Source organism: Elgaria multicarinata, chromosome 5 (assembly GCF_023053635.1).
Source record: "Elgaria multicarinata webbii isolate HBS135686 ecotype San Diego chromosome 5, rElgMul1.1.pri, whole genome shotgun sequence".
NCBI lineage: Eukaryota > Metazoa > Chordata > Lepidosauria > Squamata > Anguidae > Elgaria > Elgaria multicarinata.
The window spans coordinates 70228317-70248412 of NC_086175.1; the positions used below are offsets into that span (position 1 = coordinate 70228317).

The window sequence follows — 20096 nt, forward strand, 5'->3', positions numbered from 1 at the left end:
CTGCTGACCTGGCTCTGCCCACCAACCTCCATGTTTTGAAAGGGAATCTGAAGGGAATCTGAAGGCAAGCTGTACTTATAGAGCTGCTTCATGCAGTCATCATACAGGGCTCCTGATTGCATGCAGTAGTTTCCACAGGTATATACCACTTAAATGGAGATAAAGAAGAATCTCTTTCAATTCATAGGAGGAAACAAACCCTCCAGCGAAAGACTTCTCTGATTCTTACCCTCACAGTTTCTCCCAGGTCTTAACGGATTGTCATCTGTGGTCGTCTTGCATCGGCACGCGTATGACCCAATTGTATTGATACATTCTGCAAACATGCAACAATCATTCTCTGCCCTTGATGCACATTCATTCCAGTCTGGAATTCAAAAATAAAAATTTAATAAAACAAATTAATGTGGACTATAATAAGAAACAATGAGCTAACTTGGACTATGCCCGTGTAGTAATCTCTCATTCTGAGCATCCACAAAAATCCAAAGGATCTGTGCATCCGTTCACAAACACATTCACAAACTCACAACTTGCAAGTGTATTTTTTGCTCTGGAAAGATACCCTGCACTTTGGCCAATGCTGGACAAGATCATCGAAGTCACACACTGACTTTGGAAAGCAACAAGAAGACATCTCACTTCATGCTTAGCTTCTCTGAGAAGCAATGCAACAGGAACAAATTCCTAGCTCAGAACTGGATAGGAGTGCGAGGCTTTGCCCCACAGTTACACAGGCCTTTGGAGTTTCTCAGAATACCTCCAAAGCTCAGTGGGATGTCACAATCAAGACCTTGCATCTCCCCTTCGGAGAACAAGCAGGATTAACGGCAAGCATACATTTCAGCTGGCTACCAAAACCAGCCAAACTGTCTGGGATTTTGAATATGTTGCCTGCTTTGTATGTCTCTCTGCAGGATTCCTCAGGGTGATTTTGTTTTGTTTTGTTTTTACTGTACATATTAATTTAGAATACGCATTTCTTTGAGTGATTCACTGCCAATGACTGTTAATACTTGCATTTGTTTGGATTTTGAAACAGATCTTAGATGTTATTGTAGAAAAATGCTCCAATAATTTCCCCCAAATATATTTTCTTCCCTCAATTTTTCCTTCAGATAAATCTTCAGTTAACAGATTAAAATTTTTGATCCGGTTAATATTATACAACAATTTATATCAGTTAATTACAAGCTGCCACCACTCATGATGGATTAGCTAATCATAATGGATTAGCTATTATGGTGAACACATGTTGTACTCTAAAAGCAACAAGGCAGCTGTTGGAGTGACATTGTACCAGGTATTCAGGTAGGGGATCTTCCATAATAGTTTAAGACAACCTTCCTCAACTTGGTTCCTTCCAGATACTTTGGACTTCAACTCCCATCAGCCCTAGCCAGCCCAGTCAATGGTCAGGAATTCTCAGAGTTGTAGTCCAAAATATTGAGAGGGAAACAGATTGGGAAAAGCTGGTTTAAGATAACTAGATATACAGATCTAACACGAGTTTCCTCTATAATATACTTGAATGACTAATGCAAACTAGACATTAAATTAGATTGCCTACCTTCTACTGCAGAGCTGTTTGAGTCAACAAGTAATACAACACTTTTATACAGTGATGACATCATTGGATCAAATGCAGACACATTTTTTGGAAATTCCGGGTCATCTATTATGATTTTAAGCCTTGCAATGATACTACCAGCTTTAAAAGAATCCATTTGTATTTTCAGCTTATCCATTTTGTATAATGCAGACATATTTGAAGGTAAAGAATTTCTAATCTGAAAACGGATGAGAGAAAAATTTCTATTTTAACATCAAAGAATATTATGTACATTGAATATTATTCTCCTCAATGCCGTCTTTATCATATTTTTTCTTAGAATTTATAGAAAAGCAATATTGCTTCTATGGTGTACCCACACCCATGAGCAAGGTTAGATTTTACCTTCAAGCTACCTGCCCCTTGTGCTAATTCAGTTGGGTCTTGCACTATTGGCATTTACTTGCCCCACAATGGGAAAATTGTAGCAAATTAGTAGGAATGTGATTTGTCTGGAACTGTTAATGTTACTGGAATTGTTACTGGAAGCTGGAGCAAGGACTTATAAGCTTGTTTTGAGAATGTCATTTTAAAATCCCATAATGCTCCTTTGCCTGGATTTATTGTGACCCTTGACCTTTAATCTTCCTTAACACTTATACCATGAAGGTTCTGGTGTTTGCCTCAGGCAAAGAACTGATCTTTGCCTTTGTGTGTAAATTCTAGTTCTGGAACTTGCTCTTGAACCATGTCTTGAATTTCCTGGAATGTTTTCTTGTCTGGATTTATCATTACCTTGCCTTGTACTCTGAACAATAAAGATCCCAACTGGGGAAATCTTGTTGGACTGATCTCTGACACATTTGTAGTTATTAGCTTTGAACGTTTTCTTGAACTAAATGATGTGCCTATAGCTTCTGCTATAACTATATGAGTTACAAGTATTGCTAACTCTTAAGCTTTTGGCAAGATACTTGCTATAATAAACAGTCTCACTGATTTTGTGTTTTGTGCCAGATAAATGGGCCACGCCTCTTAGTAAAATTAAAGTTCTGTTCCAACAATGCAGCTCTGATTGAGATTTTATATTTGGCAGGCATCAATAGGAGAGCTTAGGTAATCATGTTTGGTACGCTTTGCATTCTCCCAAGATCTGTCTTGTCAACTATGTCAAAATGTTATTACTCATAATATTCTACCTAGCAATAGTTCTAGTTCTTTTATCTTAAAAACACATCTATGCTCCTTGCCATTTTGGATTCAGTTACAGCTCTGTGCATGACCTTGGAAGGGCTTCTCCATAACACAGCCAGTCTTTCACTTAACTTCAGAAGTACCTTTGCAAAGGTCCATCTCCTCATGAAGTAATGAGCTTTTTACTTCCAAAATTCAACCATCCCACCTATGGCAAGCTTCTTTGCCCCAGTTGTAAGCATACATTTTTGTACTTTAAGTTAGCTTATAGCATATATAGCTAATCACTAGCGTACACAGTTTATTATACATAGCACTCCTATGAAATATAAGTAATTCTTATCAACAGTGCATGTTACATTCATACTTCCTGTCAGTGTTACATAAAATTTAATCCAAGTTTTCAAATGGGTAAGTATTTTAGTATTACCTCAGCCATCAAAATATTGGAAAATGCTTGATAATCTGCACTGCTGCTGTTGAGGAACTGGTCCGTGAAGTTATAATTCAAGATCCTTATTGTTAAAGCAAATATCAAGGCATCTGAAAAAGCAATATTAAGATCGCGCTGGAAGTGGGGTTCTTCTGAGAACAGACAGATTTTAAACTTACATATTTAAATTGAGAAATAAATTAATATTTAAAACTGAACTATTCATTATGCTGAGGCAAATCAAAAAGATCAAAAATGCAAGTAGTGGATTGAGCAAAGATGATACAAAATACAGCTGAAATGGATCCCTATTACTTGTTAAAGGGAGCTGGCAGTGTGAATCAAAATTATAATATTTCTGAAATTATAGATACCTGTCTTCACATTTCTGTATGAGGAAACAGTTTTGTCACAAACTTCATAGCTGATTTTCACTGTGTACATTACGCCTGCTTCCAGATTTGACACATCTAGCTTCATATCTGTGTTTATTGTTCCTTGAATGAGTATTTTTCCTTTGTACACTTCTACTTGGAATGAATGGTTCTGCATGGAATTTACACTCCAAGACACTTCAAAACTGCTGCTAGTAACTTTGAAGATCCTATGGTTTCGAATGGCTGGAGAATCTGCAATAGCAATCATGAAAGACTTATCACAGTTGAAAAGAACTTTCACAGTCCAATCTAATGGGTTTTGCCCAATGTTAGCCCGAGTTAGAGTAGATCTATTGAAATGAGTGGGATTTAAGTTAGACTAACGTTGGATACAATCTTATGTATGCCTACTCGGAGAAGTAAGTCCTGTTGTATTCAAACAGAAGTTTGCAGCTTCGGTTTGAGAGGGAGGGGGATGCATACAAATTCAGGATGCATTTGTATAAAATTGCTTTTTAACATTAGACAATGTTAGATTGACCATATTTAATGCTCATCTTACTTCATTCACTTACTCATTTATTCAGTTGCACTTTTAGCATATCCAGTCCTAGATGTTCTGATATGATTAGAATAATCACACACACAACACACAACCAAAATTGCATCAACTTCAGAATTAAATAAAAAGATCTCATGAGTTATACATGTGTATTGTCTATATTCCAAAGTCATAGGAATACAATTATGTAAAAAAAAAAAAAAAAAAACTGTGGAAAGCAAATGTCACGCTTTTACAGGAGTTAAGTATTGAAGGGTTTTGTGTTTATTCATTCCTGCAAATGTAAATCTTGGATTCTGTTAGCTAAGATAAATGGCAGAATGAACAATAACAGAAGCCATTACAATTCTCCAAGCAGCAACCAACAATATATAAAATACATCAGCTTCTGTACTTCATTGCTAGAGACCTAACATTTTTCAAAGGATATTTCATTGTAATAAACAACCAGTTTTCATCACTTCCGCAACAAACTATGCTAAATGGTAGTCCGTTGCTTTAAAATGGCCAAGTATATTTACTAAACAATGCATTATTGATTCCATTTCAGTATTTATTGTTTGTTTCCTTTTACATAAACTATCTGGGGAATTTCTACTGAGGGGCAGTATAGAAATTTCTAATAAACAATATATGAATTAATTGTTTAACATGCTGAAATGAAGGTGGATTCACACCACTTTTATACCATGGGTTGACTTTTTGCATTTACCTCACAGTGGTGAGGTAAATGCAAAAACTGAATGAATTATTGGCAATAATAATAATAATAATTTATTGTTTGTTTCCTTTTCAATATGAATACGTCACAGAGATATTTCTTATTTATCAAATAAATTTGATAAACCTTATTCAGGGACCCAAGCAACACTGGGAATATCAGATAGTAAACAATAAATCAATTAATTGTTTGATACGCTGAAATGAAGGCGGATTCAGAAAACAACTCTTATACCATGGGATAACTTTTTTCATTTATCTCACAGTGGAGGTCCTCAAATATCCCAATGCTGCCATCCTGTTTCCTCGTGTGATCAATTTGTTCATTCACACACTTTGTACATGCCTTAAATAAAATCAAGCCTCTTCCATGAGTTGATGGACCACAATCAAACTATTCCCCATACCAAGTACCACTTGGACCTCTAAGCTCACTACTTCAGAAATTCATCCTAGGGTGGTTCCAGATTAGGCTTTTAATGTGCAATCACACTGCCTCATTTACACAAAAAATTAATGGGTCCAGATGATGTCATTATCCACTTGTAACCCTCCTGTTTTTTCCATGGGCTTCTCTCATCTTTTTCCATTAAGTGGAGAGAAAAATATATATCTGCACAATGCTTTCTGGCTCTTTCCATTAGGGCCCCTCCATCTGGAAGCACTCTTAAATCAGTATTAACCATTTCTCCATTCCCTGTCATCCTTATCTGACTCATCTTTGAGAGTTGTAACATCCACACTCCTGAGGTTCCTTCATAGATATATGTTAACTGAATCCAATGGCAAGTAATGACTTGCCATCACAAGCCACTTTATAAAAGTATTCTATTCAAAGGATAAATTCGCACATTCAGTTTCTAGTCATCATGTATTAATTTATCATTTGATTGTCAAATTGTCTTCCCAGTGAGAATGGGATTAAACCAGCCTGCGAAAAAGAATTCTGCAATGGATGGCAGGATTCTTTGTACATGCAACCAGATGCCATTGTAGACATTACAGCTTAGCCAGGAGACCCTCAGGCATATTTCCAAGTGCAACATTTTGAATTTATTTTCTGTCTGGATGGTGTTCCTTTCCACATTCCACACTGGCATGAGCATATAAACAGTTTTTCTTAGCAAAGGAGATTTAGAATTTAATTCACTTTTAAAAAGAAAAGGTAACTTACAGCACTCCGAATCGACTGATCTGCTGGTTTTTTGTGATGAAGATTTTGAATTCATCAGAATATTCGGTAAACCTGGATCAGCATCTGTTGCAACAAAGAAAAAATCAGGGAAAGAGAAGACAGACCCACTAAGTATTCCTAGAACATGCCTCTTCAAAAGTGATCCCTAACTATTTGTCAGATATTGAGACAATAATGCAGTGCATTTGCCTTGTATAATTTGCATTGTTTTAACATTTACCTATTTTCAAGTTAGTGTTTGGCCTATAGGTAGTGTTCATTTTATTTCAAAGGATGCTCATAGTGAATGCTAGCAAATATATTTGATTTGACTTGGGGTATTCCTCCTCTTACATACCCTTCCATAAGCTCAGGTACTCTGGGGAAGCCCTGGTTGATCATCCTGGAATACAAAGAGCAGGGGCTTTTCTGTGGTAATGCCCACTCTCTTGTATTTGTTTTTTTAAGCTGTTGTAGTCTTTACATAGACTACAACATTCCATTCCATGTATAAATTAATGTATCAAGTATAGAAGATTGTAGCAGCTACTTCTATTTTTAGAAAATACAGCATCTAGCCACTTTTCCATATGAAGAAGTAGCCCCTGCAATCTTCTGTCTGTCTTCTCTTATGCCAGTAGACCACTCCTGTGAGTGGGAATGTATGGGGTTTAGCCAGGCACAGCACCATCTGCACTTTTGTCTCTTCTTTTGTGAAAGCCTTCTTCCGCAACACAGTCATCCAAGAGTTTATGGGCGATACAGTGGTCTGCTTTAAGTGGATTTTCATGTGAGACTCCTCAAGGGCCTGTTATGGCCAGAAGGGCAGGAAACAAATGGAAAAATAGAGCAAATTTGATGTGACAAATCTCCCTACATTTTACACTTTGTTAGATCATTTAGAATTTCTGTCCAGCTGACAATTCATTTTTACAGATACACTTATGAGAACCCCCTAGGTTAATACAAATTTCTTCTTTGCAGAAAGCATTGAATTCTGCAGACAACATTCATTTAGATCTATTGAAATAAGATTGAGAAGAAAGAATTTAGAAGCATCTTGGTTTTGACATAGGTATATAGATAGAGAACATGCAAGGCTACAGTAGATCTCAGAATTACAATGTAAATTCGGATTAAATTTCAGACTACTTTGAAATTATAGCAGTCAATATAAAGCCTAGATGTGACTCCCAAGTCTGTTTCATGCAGCCAAGTCTATTTCGTGCAACCCAAAGTGGGCTAGAAAATTCCTCTTCATATGGGGTATCCCAGTTTCTCATGCTTATAAATATCTCACAGAGGTTCCTAAAGTTCTAACCTTTAAGTAAAATTCATAAAGTTCTAACCCACTCTTTTATAAAGCTACTGTAAAGGCAGTTAGATGAGAAATAACAACCTTGCACAACTATGTCAACAACTTCATACACTCGCATCACAATATCTTTCAACAAAGAAGTAATGTTCTCCAGTGAAACCAGCTGGTGCAGGCCAACCAGGACCTTAGAAGCCAATGTCTCTGGATAGGTTTCTGCCTGAGTAGTCTTGATGTGGTACACTGAGACATTTAAGGGCCATAATGCTCCAGTAATCTGTAAAAGAGAGAATCTCTTCTTATACATTATGGCAACATGGCATAGAAATGAAGTTTTACAACTAATCTTTTGTTGTTAAACACACAGAATGAAACAGTACATGTAATGAATCAAGATGATTTAATATTTAAAGGCCATGAGCTTAGCCCAGAATCCCCCCTCATATGGAGGTATTCTGTGAATGTACATTGGTGTGTGTTTAGGGCCATTTCACACACTCACCAAACCAGCAAGCTCATTGGCAGTTGGGGGTGGGTCTTGCTGGCATGGCCTCACAAGGACCTCACAAGTTTGAAACACATGAGGGGTTTCATCTGAACCCCTAATGAGACCCTGTACACATGACAGCCAGAATTATAATATACCACATTATAATTCTGCATTTTGCACACCTAGGATTTGCTACCAGTGACTTGGCTCTGAAAATGCTCCAAAGTAGGTTCTTAATAAAGCTAGGCCAAACCCACATTCTGTCTCCTAAAGTTTTCCTTGCTTTTGATCAAGATTATGATGACCACTAAGAATTGCTCAAAAGAGAAAATGCATCACCAAAAAAGAGGATAAAAAGGCATGGATCTGCATAAAATTTGTATAAGCTTATTTACATGGATAGGTGCAAATTGAGAACAAATTTAGAAATACTTACTATAATTTAGCATATAGTCCTATCAATTGCACCCTTGATGATTATAAGCCCCTGAACTCAGAGGCTTATGATCACCCTATGTGGGCAGGAGCAGAGGCTGAGGTGATCACCTTCCTGTACTTGCACCCTGCATTTTTGCAAGCTGGTCTTTTTTGCACAAGCAGTATCACATATAGCAAAGGCATTTTGGAGCGGTGGGGAAGGAGGCTGGCAGAAGCTCAGGATAGCTCATATCCTGGCCTCTCCAGTCTCCTTCCCACCTAATGGAACACCCCCTTTCCCCCCTCTCTGAGGTAGAATTCCTGACCTTTGAGGTCAGCCAGTACAGTTCTTTCCATGATAGCTATGACGTGGAGAGGGGCTGGATCGCCAACTCCAACTTTGGAGGAAGGGCTCTGAACAATTCTATGGGCCCCTCAGATGTTGTCTAGGGCCCATATAATTGCTCCCTTAAATAGAAATACGATACAACTCACCATAGTTGAGAGCTTCGACTATTGGGCGGTATAAAAATGTAATAAATAAATAAATAAATAAATAATAAATAGTGGGGAAGGCAGAACCTACACTACTGCTTTAAAACAGTTTATGACAGTATTGACAACTGTTGGGGCCCAGGACACACTCCACAGACACTTTCAAACGGTTTTCAAACTGTTATATCCTGCCTGGTTCAGGTGACCTCTTGCCTGTTCACTGTGCTGTCTCTGGTGCGAACTGTTGATGAGCCACTTCAAGGCCTTTATGGTTCTTTATCTTTAAATTGAACTCAGACTGGACAGACCTTCAAAGAAGGGGTGTCTTCAAACAGAAGACTGTCCTCTGACAGACCTTCAAATAGAGGACTACCCTCTGTAAAGTAGGACACATGGCTGCCCAAATTAAAATTCATATAGGTAGAGTCAGTAGAAGTGCAAAAGTGTGCGTGAGAGATGGCGCGCGAGAGAGAATTGAACATTTATGTATTTGAAAGTCTCTGTTTTAAATAAGTGTTTGTTTATGCCTCTTTTTATGAATGTTCACAAAAAAGAGGACTTACCTGGGTGAAAGGAAGAGTGTGTACAAATGCTGTTTTGAGTGTCACAAAAATGTATATAATGAGTTGTGTGCATGTGAAAGAGAAAGGGCACGCATGCATTTACTGGTGATTAGCACTTTGTCCAGTAGGTGGCAGTCAGAGAACCTACACCATAAACAATAGTAGCAGCAGAAGCATAAGATTGTACTATTATAGGCATACCATAGAGTGCAAAAGGCGTGAATGTTTCAGAAGACTTGGGTCCACTCTGATTAACTCATTGAAATCCATTTTCACCAGGACTGACATGCTAAACCAATATTTTGTCACTGTTTGCTCTAGAATTGAAGAGAGGAATGAAATTATATTTTAGCCTGAACATGAAATTAATGGGAAAATGGCCAAGTTATCACAGTAGACTACTCATTTACAGACTGTCTTTTTCTTCAGACAATTGAAATAAATAAATAGCTCCGGCTATTGGGTGGTACAGAAATGTAATAAATAAATAAATAAATAAATATCACCTGATAGGGTGTTTCCCCATTGTACAGCACAATCCTGTGCTTGTCTTCTCAGAAGTAAGTCTCATTTAATTCAATTGGGATTTTTCCCAGGTGAGTGTTTACGGAATTGCAACAGAGAAAGGACTGCTTTTGCTGGAAGGCAGAGCCATAATCACAGGGATATTTCAGACCCTCTTCTTTCAGATTCCATCTTTCATTCAAAAGAGATGTCTGACACTTTTCCTTGTGGAAATATAAAGCCCTCTTCAGGCATTTCCTGCAAACATGTGAAGAGGACCATATAGAGCCACTTCAACAAGACCTTGTCCCTTCCATTCCTGACATTTTATGCTAAGTTCTGACATTTTATGTAAAGGTTCTTCTGAACGTGCTTAGAATTTTCCCATGATTAGGAACCCTAATTATGCAGGGTTCCGGATCACAGATAGCATCTTAAGCACATTCAAGTGAATACATGAAGGCCAGGAATGGAATGGGAGGGGCAGGATGTTGGCTTCTGCAGGCCCCTCTATGCATTCTTGAACATGAACACACTTAACACTAGAATGAAAAACATGGAAGCAGTAGTTTGTCCTAGAGGTCCCTAACCATTCTGGGGAAGTGGTCACACTTGGAATCCTGAGAGAATGTTGTGGGTGCTCTCACAAAATGGCTGCCCTTGGGGGCTTGCCCACTCATAAAATGGCTGCTATGGTGGACATGACCAATCACAAAACACTCATTTCTCAGAAGGCAAATTGGTGAGACTAAACAAAATGTATTTTTCTGAAGAACCTAAGTGCAAGGCAGAGGTGGAAACACAAACCCACTCTTTTGAAACCAAATAAAGTTGATGCTGTTCTGCTTTGCAGCCTGCCAACCTCCCAGTAAATATATATATATATATATATATATATATATATATATATATATTTAAAAAATATATCTTAAGAAACAAAATATAAATCAGGAGGGGAAGGAAACCTGATGGGTGCAGAAGCAGGGTCTGCAAGCACATTGGTGCTCACAGGCACCACATTAGACATCCCAGGTCTACCCAGTAACTTAATAACTAATAATTCTGCTTCCTCCTTCCAGTGTTCTGGTTAATGAGTACAAAGGCACTGGGATGACTGACAAGCGCTTGACATATATAAAATTAGAATTTATGTTATTAATATTGAATAGAGTTAAATAACTTTTAAAAATATTAAGCTACCTGTATCTAGGTTCTGGGTGTTGTTCTGCACTGATTCTCTCTCACCCTCCGCCTTGTATCCCCTAAGGCCCTCCTACAAAAAATCCAACTATAGGCCACTGGAAGGAGAGAAAGACTTAGTTCACCACAGCGTATCGTAACTTATTTCAGCCACGGTGAGTTGCAGAACCCATAGGGGCCAGATTGCCAATTTAAGCCCCGCCTCCACCACAGCTTCTCATGTCATGGCTTGTTGGAGTGGTTAACAAACCACCCAACAACCTTACAACAGGCCATGGGTTATGGGTAGTTTCTTAGTCACTCTCACTTGATTTGGAACACACCAGACGCTGTGCCGGCGAGGGTAATTATGTAAAGTGCAGGGTGGTTAACAAGCCACCATGGGTTATTAGCCTCCCTCAGGTCATGTGAACAGGCCCAAGCTCTGTTCGGTACTATACCTTCCGGTACAGGATCTGCACAAACCATTCCTTTAGTCGTCTCACAGCATTTTTTGTTTTCGGGACAATCCATATCAAAACTGCATGACAGATTTAATCCTTCCACTTCCTTTGTTGGACAGGCACCAAGTCTTGAAGCAAATTCACTGGATCTGTTGAGGGCTACAGAACAAAACATTAAGAACACAATTGTACCCTCTGGCCAGGATCCACAGAACTAGTTGGGCTATGGTCAACAGCTTGAGTATGCCATTTATTTGAACAGCTCCCCCCCCCCCCTGTCCACAGGCCATACCTCAACATTCCTTTGGATGTCCCCTCAGATTCAAAGGTGAAGTGTGGGGAAGAGGGCTGCTGATGAAGAAACTCTTAGCTCTTAAGCTTTCTTAGGGGCATGGAACTCACCACTGGGTTCCTGGTATCCTAGCCTTTGTCTGTTTGCAGTACATATATTTTATTCAATAAACAGCATCATCCTCATGTTGGATGTGGATCTCTTCCACACTAGTGACTAGTCACCTCCTGTCTTTACAGAGAAACAGCTAGGAAAGGGATGGAGCAGGGCTAGGCAAACTGTTGGTGCTGTGGGCACATTTGGTAATTTGAGAAATGGTCCTCAGCCCCACCACAAAATGGCTGCCTTGGGAGGCATAGCAAAGGGCAAGAAACTTTCCCAAAAGTCTGTGTACAAAGCATAGGTGGGGGTCTCTCAGCCCCAACCCACTAAACAATTCCTTTGAACCCACAGTTTTCAGCACCAACAGAAACCTATTTCACAGCAATCCCAGCTCCCAGTAAGAAAGCAAGTGTGAGTGTGTGTTTAAGTAGCAGGTGCCAAGAAAAGTGTCCAGGGCCCTGTCTTCATGGAGCTGAGTTGGTGCTGCCTCCCTCCAAAACCCTGCAGTTTTACTCACCCACAGTGGCATTGGGTAATCCCGACGCCAAGGAGGGATTGCGGATTTTCCAGCAGCCATACGGGTACCGGAGCCACCGCCCTGCCCTCTTCCTGGTGGAAGGTGAGCAATCACCAATCCCCTTCCACCAGGACTGCCCCCTAGATTAGCCCCGGAGCTCCGTCAGATGGTAGAAGAGCTGTACCGACTTCATCCCCAACTTTTTCAATGCGCAACTTCACAGGAAAGCTTGGCGGTGACTGTGAAAGCTGTGGCGGCATTATATAACTGATGCAGAGCAGATTTGCAGCCACCGCGGGGTTTTACCCGCATATAGACAGCTCCAGGGAGTGCATTGGTGCCTGCAGGCACCACATTGCCTACCCCTGATTAGGAATATTCAGCAGATTCCTGTTCCAGAGGCACCTGCCAGCTACGCAAGTTGTTTACCAGCCTTCCCTACCCTCTTTATCTTTGTCACCACTGTCCCAGCCATTACACAACTAAAGGGGAGGTGGGCAATGGACATTGAGATTGAGAAAGGAACATCAGACCATAAAAAGAGCCATATTGTATTTTATATTATGGTTTTATACTGTTGTGTTTTATACTGTGTTTTATACTGTATATGGTTTTATACTGTTGGAGTATAATATACTGTTATACTCCACTCATACAGTGGAGCTAGCATATAGACATCGGGGGAGAAGGGGTTGTGTGAGCCTCTATATATGTATGCATCCCTCTCTCTATCCCATCACTTCTTCCAAACACATGTGTGCATGTTCATTTATTTGGAAAGGGAAGGCAAAGAGTTTCCCTTCCTGACTGCTTTGTTAACACACCAACCACGCATAAAGCAGTGTGTAAAGCAGAGTGTGTATGCATGAATGTGTGTACCACATGTATATGAAAGTGAGGGCAAATGTGTGTACATTTATATGCATATATGTGAGAGTGTACCTGTATGTTCTTCACACTGGGCAGAGGGAGGGAGTACAAATCCATTCTTCTGCCTCTTCTCCACCACTCACACCCACATTTGTAAATAGTTAATTCCATTCCTTCAGAAAGACTAAAAGAGAGCCAATACTCTCACCCTTAACTAGATTTGTCTGATCCTATATTGTTGCATTACCTTCCATTTGTAGGGCCTAAGTTTGTGAACAAGGTGCTTGTTAGGGTTCAGCCAACAATATGTTTGCTTGACCCTTGCTGCTTGTGGTAGTACTTCTGGCAAGGTGCAGCGGCAGTGGGGGGTGGGGGGAAACCGCTGGCTGGATCCAGGAAATAGTCAACTCTTCTTTAAGAGAGGCCGTGGACCCAGCCTCCTTAAAGGAGGCAACCGTGCAGCCATTCTTGAAGAAACCTTAAGTGGACCTGAAAGCTGTCGTGATGTCGTCTTTGTCTTGGATGGCTCCAAATCTGCACTGCATCAGTTATATGATGCAGCTGCAGATTCAAAGACACCCCAGGGCAAAGAGGTGAAGATGCACAGCTGAAAAGTCAGAGACCTACTCCAACTTTTCTAGCCAGAGGGAGGTCAGCCCAGAGGCATTCCTGGGCAGAAGGCAACCACCTATTGGTCACCGGAAGCCACGGGAGGTGGAGGGAGTGGGCGTGGCGAGCCTAATGGCCGCTGGAAAGCCCGCACTGCCTCCCCTTGTTAGAACAAGTTCCTGCTGCTGTCCACCAGCAAGAAAATGGGATTTCGCGGTGTAGTGGCGGCTACCCAGCACCACACAGCCCCCTGGAAGAACTTAATAATTATAGATGAGTGGCAAATATCCCTCTCTTGGGCAAGGTGTTTGAGTGTGTGGTGGCAGACCAGATCCAATCTTTCTGAATGACAATGATTTACTGAGTCTATTTCAATCAAGGTTTAGGCCTGGTTTTGGCACCAAAACAGCTTTGTTTGCCCTGTGGGCTGACCTCTGCTGGGAGAGAGCCCAGGGGGAATACAATCCTATTGATTCTCCTTGGTCAGTGGCTTTTGACACCTTCAGCCTTCTGGAAAGACTGTCTGATTTAGGGCCAAATCAGGGCTGCGTGCACTTACATGGAGGTAAAGGGTAGTATCCAACGTTAGTCCTATGTAAAATAGATGCATTAAAATGAATGGGGCTTAAATTAGTCATGACTAACCTACGTCCCATTAATTTCAATGAATTTATTTATTTATTTATTACATTTTTATACCGCCCAATAGCCGAAGCTCTCTGGGCAGTTCACAAAAATTAAAACCACAATAAAACACCCAACAGGTTAAAACACAATTACGAAATACAGTATAAAAAGCGCAACCAGGATAAAACCACACAGCAAAGTTGATATAAGATTAAAATACAGAGTTAAAACAGTAAAATTTAAATTTAAGTTAAAATTAAGTGTTAAAATACTGAGTGAATAAAAAGGTCTTCAGCTGGCGATGAAAGCAGTACAGTGTAGGCGCCAGGCGGACCTCTCTGGGGAGCTCGTTCCACAACCGGGGTGCCACAGCGGAGAAAGCCCTCCTCCTATTCTATTCTATTCTATTCTATATAGTACTAATGTTGGATGCTACCCAAAGAAAACTGGCATGCATATCTCCACTATGTGTGCTAGTCAGAACTTTTAGTTTGGGACTGTTTTGTGGTGGTTCTGCAAATACTTAGAGGGCCATTTCCAGAGGATGGCACTGGGGGATTTCTGCTCAGCCCTGTAGCATTTTCATTTTGTGGTACTGCAAGGTTCTGACTTATGACCCATGTTGTTTAACATCTACATGAAACTGCTAAACAAGGCCATTCAGGAGTTTGGAGTGCATTGTCATCAGTATGCTGATGCCATGCAACTCTATTTCTCCTTCAGAGCCAAGTGAGGTTGTGTGTTAGACTGGTACTTGGCTATGATAATGGATGAGGACTGGATGAAGGGCTGAGATTCAATCCAAACAAGGCAGAGGCATTATTAGTGGGTGGTTCCTTGGTCTGGAAGAGGGGGGTTCAACCTGTTTTGGAGGGGGTTGCATTCTCCCTAAAGGACCTGGGGGTTGGGATTGGGGGTGCTTTTGGATCTACCAATGCCCTTAGAGGTATGAATGAGTGCTTTATACCAGGTTAGGCTGGTATCCCAGTTAAAAGCCCTATCTGAAGGTGGATAAGCTGGCTGCAGTGTGCCACGTTCTGGAAACCACTCATTTGGATTACTATAATGCATTGTACATTGGGCTGCTTTTGAAGATGGTCCAGAAACTTCAGCTTGAGCAAAATATGGCAGAGAGAGTTGTAACCAGAACCCAATAGTATGAACATATTATGCTTGTCCTGTCTCACCTGTACTGGCTTCCAGTTCATTTCCAATACCAATTCAAAGTGCTGGATTTAATCTATGAAGCTCTACATGGCTTGGTACCTCAGTATCCCAATGGAACACCTCATCCCATATGTGCCTACCTGTTCCTTAAGGTCATCTATGGAGGACTTCCTCCAATTGCCCCCTCATTCTGAAGGGCAAGTAGATCTTAAACAACTAAAATGTCTCACTTGATCAGAAGTACCCCAGGTCAGTAGTGTTCCATTGCAACTGCTACAGTGCAAAAATTAGTTGATTAACGCCTCTGGCAATACAAGAAACTATTCTACTTCTACAAACACAAGCAATGTTCACTTGCCAGCTAAGCAGGTGGAAATGAAAGCCAGGCTGTCCACGTCTGAACAATATAGATAAGAGAACAAGACCTTACAGTTTTATAATCAGAGAGGTGCTTGCCTCAACCATTATGCTTACTCAAGAAGATTGATGATTAAGCAGCCAAATAGTTTCCTTCATTTCAGGAGTGATTGTTTTAGCATGTAGAGTGATATCAAAGCCAGGTGTTATTATTATTAAATACTGATAGCATTAGTGTAAATTATATTAATTAGTACTAATTATGACTGTTACTTCAAAAGAAATTGTGTTACTTTTCCAAAGAATGCAAAAAACAATGCAGAGAAGTGGCTTATAAGCCAGAAATAACAATGAAGCAAAAGAACACAAAAAGACTGGGAGCATTGACCAAACATATTCAAATACTAACCTAGTCAAACTTTGATAAATGGGCTTTTAAAAATATATGCATAAAATAAACACATTGAGATTCCCCATGCAACCAGACAATTTAACATTAGTTGTTTCTAAGAGAACAGTTGTTGATTTGAGATATTCATGTTTTTTGAACTTTGTAAACCAAGTATCTTGCTTATGAACCTGTCCCAGCAGAAATCCAAGATTTAGCTTAACTAACTTTGGTGTTCAAAACAGCTTTTTCTTTTTTAAAGGGTAGCATAAAGATTTTAACAAATCACAGATATGATCTGAAAAGCCAGTGCAAGCAACTGGAGTGTGTAACAATGCTGGCTTAGAGCCATAATCACCATTAATCTGGAATGTCGGGAGGTCATAATTTTTACATCAGTCAAAACACAGAGACAGACCTCCAACATGTTCCTGTCAAAGTCTATCAAGCTATAATTATTATAGGAACAACTCCCAGAGTGAGGCCATCTGTCAAGCAAACCTTCAAAAGATAGAAACCAGTCAACGGGTTCCTTCAGTCAGTAGAATTCTGCCTGATGTGCTCACATGGGTGGCAAAAACACACTCAGTTTTTATGCATGAGAGCTCCCACATAACTGATCTAATGAGAATGGAATGACAAAGACTTTATAAGAGTCACAGTGGCAGTGCTGCTGCTTTCAGCTATTTAAATATTTATCATGGCATTGTGATTTATTTTAGAACTATTTTATATCTGTAAAGCGCCCTGAAAATCTGCAGATTCATACAGTGGGACTGTTGTTGTTGACCTATTGGGCTATCTATATGCGGGGAAAGCCCCGTGGTGGCTGTGTGGATTTGTGCTGTGTCAGTTAGACGATGCAAGAGCAGCTTCGCAGCCACCACAGGGCTTCCCCACGATGCTGTGATTTGAAACAGTCGGGGATTTACCCTGACTTTTTCAAACAGAGTGATGTTGATGCAGCACTTCTGCCATCTGACGTTGCTCCGGGGCCAATCTGGGGTCCACCTGAGGGCAGTGCCTGGTGGTCGCCTTCCACTAGGAAGAGGATGGGGGAGGCTCTGGGACCCGGATGGCCGTCCAGAACCTCTGGGCTCCCTCTTTGGTGTCGGGATTACCCGATGCCACCCTGGGAGAGGGAAAGCTCAGGGTCTGAGAGGGAGGCGGTGCCAACCCGGCACTGTGAAGACAGCCCCTAACACAGGGTAAATATTTTAAAGTAGCTGAGAAATAAATAAAATGCAAAATCACTCATATTTTTATACCAGCCACATCCCTCCTCCGCAGTAGGAGATAGTGTTCAGTTCATGCAAACATATGGAACTGCTTGCTATTTTAAGAATATGTTTTAACCTTAACAATTTTCATGACTAATTTTAATTGGTGATTATTGTATTGTTATGCAAACTTATGTAATCTTTGTTTTTTGGTTGTGTGCTGCTATAGTCTAAGAACTAATGCAATAAAATGTTGCCCATATCAGCCAAACCTCTAAAAAGGAGTCATTAAGGGCTGGAACACCTTTTATGTGGCTGATGAGTTTGTTGCTTGTCCAGTGCTTGTCTTATGGGGACCTCCTGTAATGTTTAAAATTAAGGTCATCTACCCAGTGGATATGTACTGGAAAGCCACAGCCAATCACAGTTTCCTATGAGTGTCCACTCTATTCCTCCATGTGTTAATTAATTAGTTAAGCAGAATTAGTACTGGCAGCAGTATTTACCGAGCACCCAAGGAATGATGCACTGTACAATGTTAAAAGAAAATCAGGCGGGGCTTGTTGGCTTACAGTCGAAACAAAACATGTGCCCTCCTTTCAGACAATTGCAAAGTGTTGGTGGGAGGCACACAGTGGCCAAACAACAAATTTGTCTGTTGCATAAAGGCTGAATTTGCACTTGATCTGCCATCCAGGCAAAAGTAAATGAAAGCCTTCCTAAGGATAAAGACTGAAGAAATGGTATCAAGGGAAAACTCACACTGAAGAGGCCCACAGAGCTCTCTGCTCCAATCACTTAGAACACAAGGAAAGCTACTTTGACTAACATCAGGGGGAACATTAGCAATCGTTCAGTGACAGATTGTTAATTCATTCCACTAGTTGTCAATTTCCTCTTTTCATAATTTATTCAAGACTATGTCTAGACAGTGTATTACCATTCACAGAAGCAGCGACTAAGTCTCCGAAGTCTAGAGACCCATCTGAAGGAGGCAAATGATGTTCTTCTCCTGCTAAAGCTAAGGACAGCCCCGGACTAGAGATGGGTGGAAAAACTAGTTGGGTTCACATTTTAATGTGAACTTACAAAATTTGCACTTTCTGAACATATACACAAACTAGAATGCAGTTCTACCTAAATATTCACACTTTCCTGAATGTTGTGATGCAATCCACAAATTAAAGAATGAGCATAAACATGCATATAATTCTGCATAGGAAGGGAAGTGTGCACAATAGTGCATAATTAAAAAAAGAATACACAAAAATGCATAGATGGGGAAATTGTTTGGGGAAAAATTCCAACACTGAAAAAAAATGCAGGGAGAAATGCCTATATTAGGAGAAATGCACACAAAATTTTATATGAAGATTCATGCAGACTTTTAAGCTCGGTGTGTGTGTCACAAAGTGAAGTGGAAATAGGATGGAATTAATGTTGGGAAAATGAGGAACTAAGCGGAATCAAAATTGACAGTGCCATCCATCCCTACCCTGAACATGCCTGCACAGGGAAGAATTTGGAAAGCTATTCTGAGCTACCTGCAGGAAGAGCCCCTCCGCTGCCAAGACCCTGGAGCAACCTGTCCCTAGGATCCTGCCCACATTAGGAGTTTACGATGCTGAAGTTCATGATTACACAATTCAGACAACTGTCGAGTTGATTATTACCCCACCATTGACTATCATGTTGTCTGGATGCATGTGCGTGAATGAAGGGGCAAGGATGTGCAAGCCCAAAGCTCACATCTGTGTCTTACAGCATTAAACACCTACATGCTCAGGTTGTATTATTTATTTATTTATTTAGCAATTTATATTGCTGTTTTATACAAATAAAACAGCAATACCCTGCCTAGAGGTTTACAGTCTAAAATCACATTAAAACATATGAAGGGGGGAAGGGGTTAGTTGTATGAGAACTTATCCTATGCTATAAGTGCAGGTATTCTGGCATTGAGGTTTTGCAGCTCAGAGCATAAATCTATTCTTTTCATTATTTATTGAATACTTACATAAGGAACAATAGAGACCAACTTGTTCATATCCATTACAGCAATCTGTCAGGTTCACCGTCTCTAGGACTGTAACAGGATGGTACTCTTCTTTGTAATAAGTTTGGGTGCAAATCCTCCATGGAATCCAGCCTCCACATGGTGTTTGCTTCTCATACGACTTTTGGTAAGCAACCATTTTGTTCACAGGCCTGGCGACACTATAATTGCATAAATGGTAGCCCAGCAAGGAGAGACCTTTTTCTAGAAAGAAAGACAAAGTGATAGCTATTAGATAGGAACCAGTGACACAGAAAGTATCCACTCACCAGTTGCACAAGACTGCAACTTTGAGAATTGGTCTTCAATTGGTAGGTCAGGACAAAAGGTATGGTATAAAACAGTGGTTCCCAAAGTGGGCGGTACTGCCCCCTTGGGGGGGCAGGATTGCATAGGGGGGCGTTAAGAGCCAAAGGGACGGCAGTGGGGCACTAACATGGGGCACTAACAGG

At 40.4% G+C, this 20096-nt stretch overlaps 1 protein-coding gene across 1 annotated transcript in view; it reads right to left on the reverse strand.

Annotated features, from left to right (window-relative positions):
* UMODL1 (uromodulin like 1) overlaps window positions 1-19804 on the reverse strand; it is a 49395-nt gene extending 29591 nt beyond the window's left edge. The window contains exons 1-9 of the mRNA XM_063127695.1: window positions 19606-19804; window positions 11437-11598; window positions 9494-9609; window positions 7412-7604; window positions 6013-6096; window positions 3554-3808; window positions 3177-3289; window positions 1571-1790; window positions 230-367 (exon numbers count right to left, since the gene is read on the reverse strand). Coding sequence (XP_062983765.1) covers window positions 230-367; window positions 1571-1790; window positions 3177-3289; window positions 3554-3808; window positions 6013-6096; window positions 7412-7604; window positions 9494-9609; window positions 11437-11598; window positions 19606-19783 — 1459 coding nt within the window. The 5' untranslated portion in view covers window positions 19784-19804. The remainder of the gene's footprint in view (window positions 1-229; window positions 368-1570; window positions 1791-3176; window positions 3290-3553; window positions 3809-6012; window positions 6097-7411; window positions 7605-9493; window positions 9610-11436; window positions 11599-19605) is intronic.
* Window positions 19805-20096: the final 292 nt, after the last annotated feature.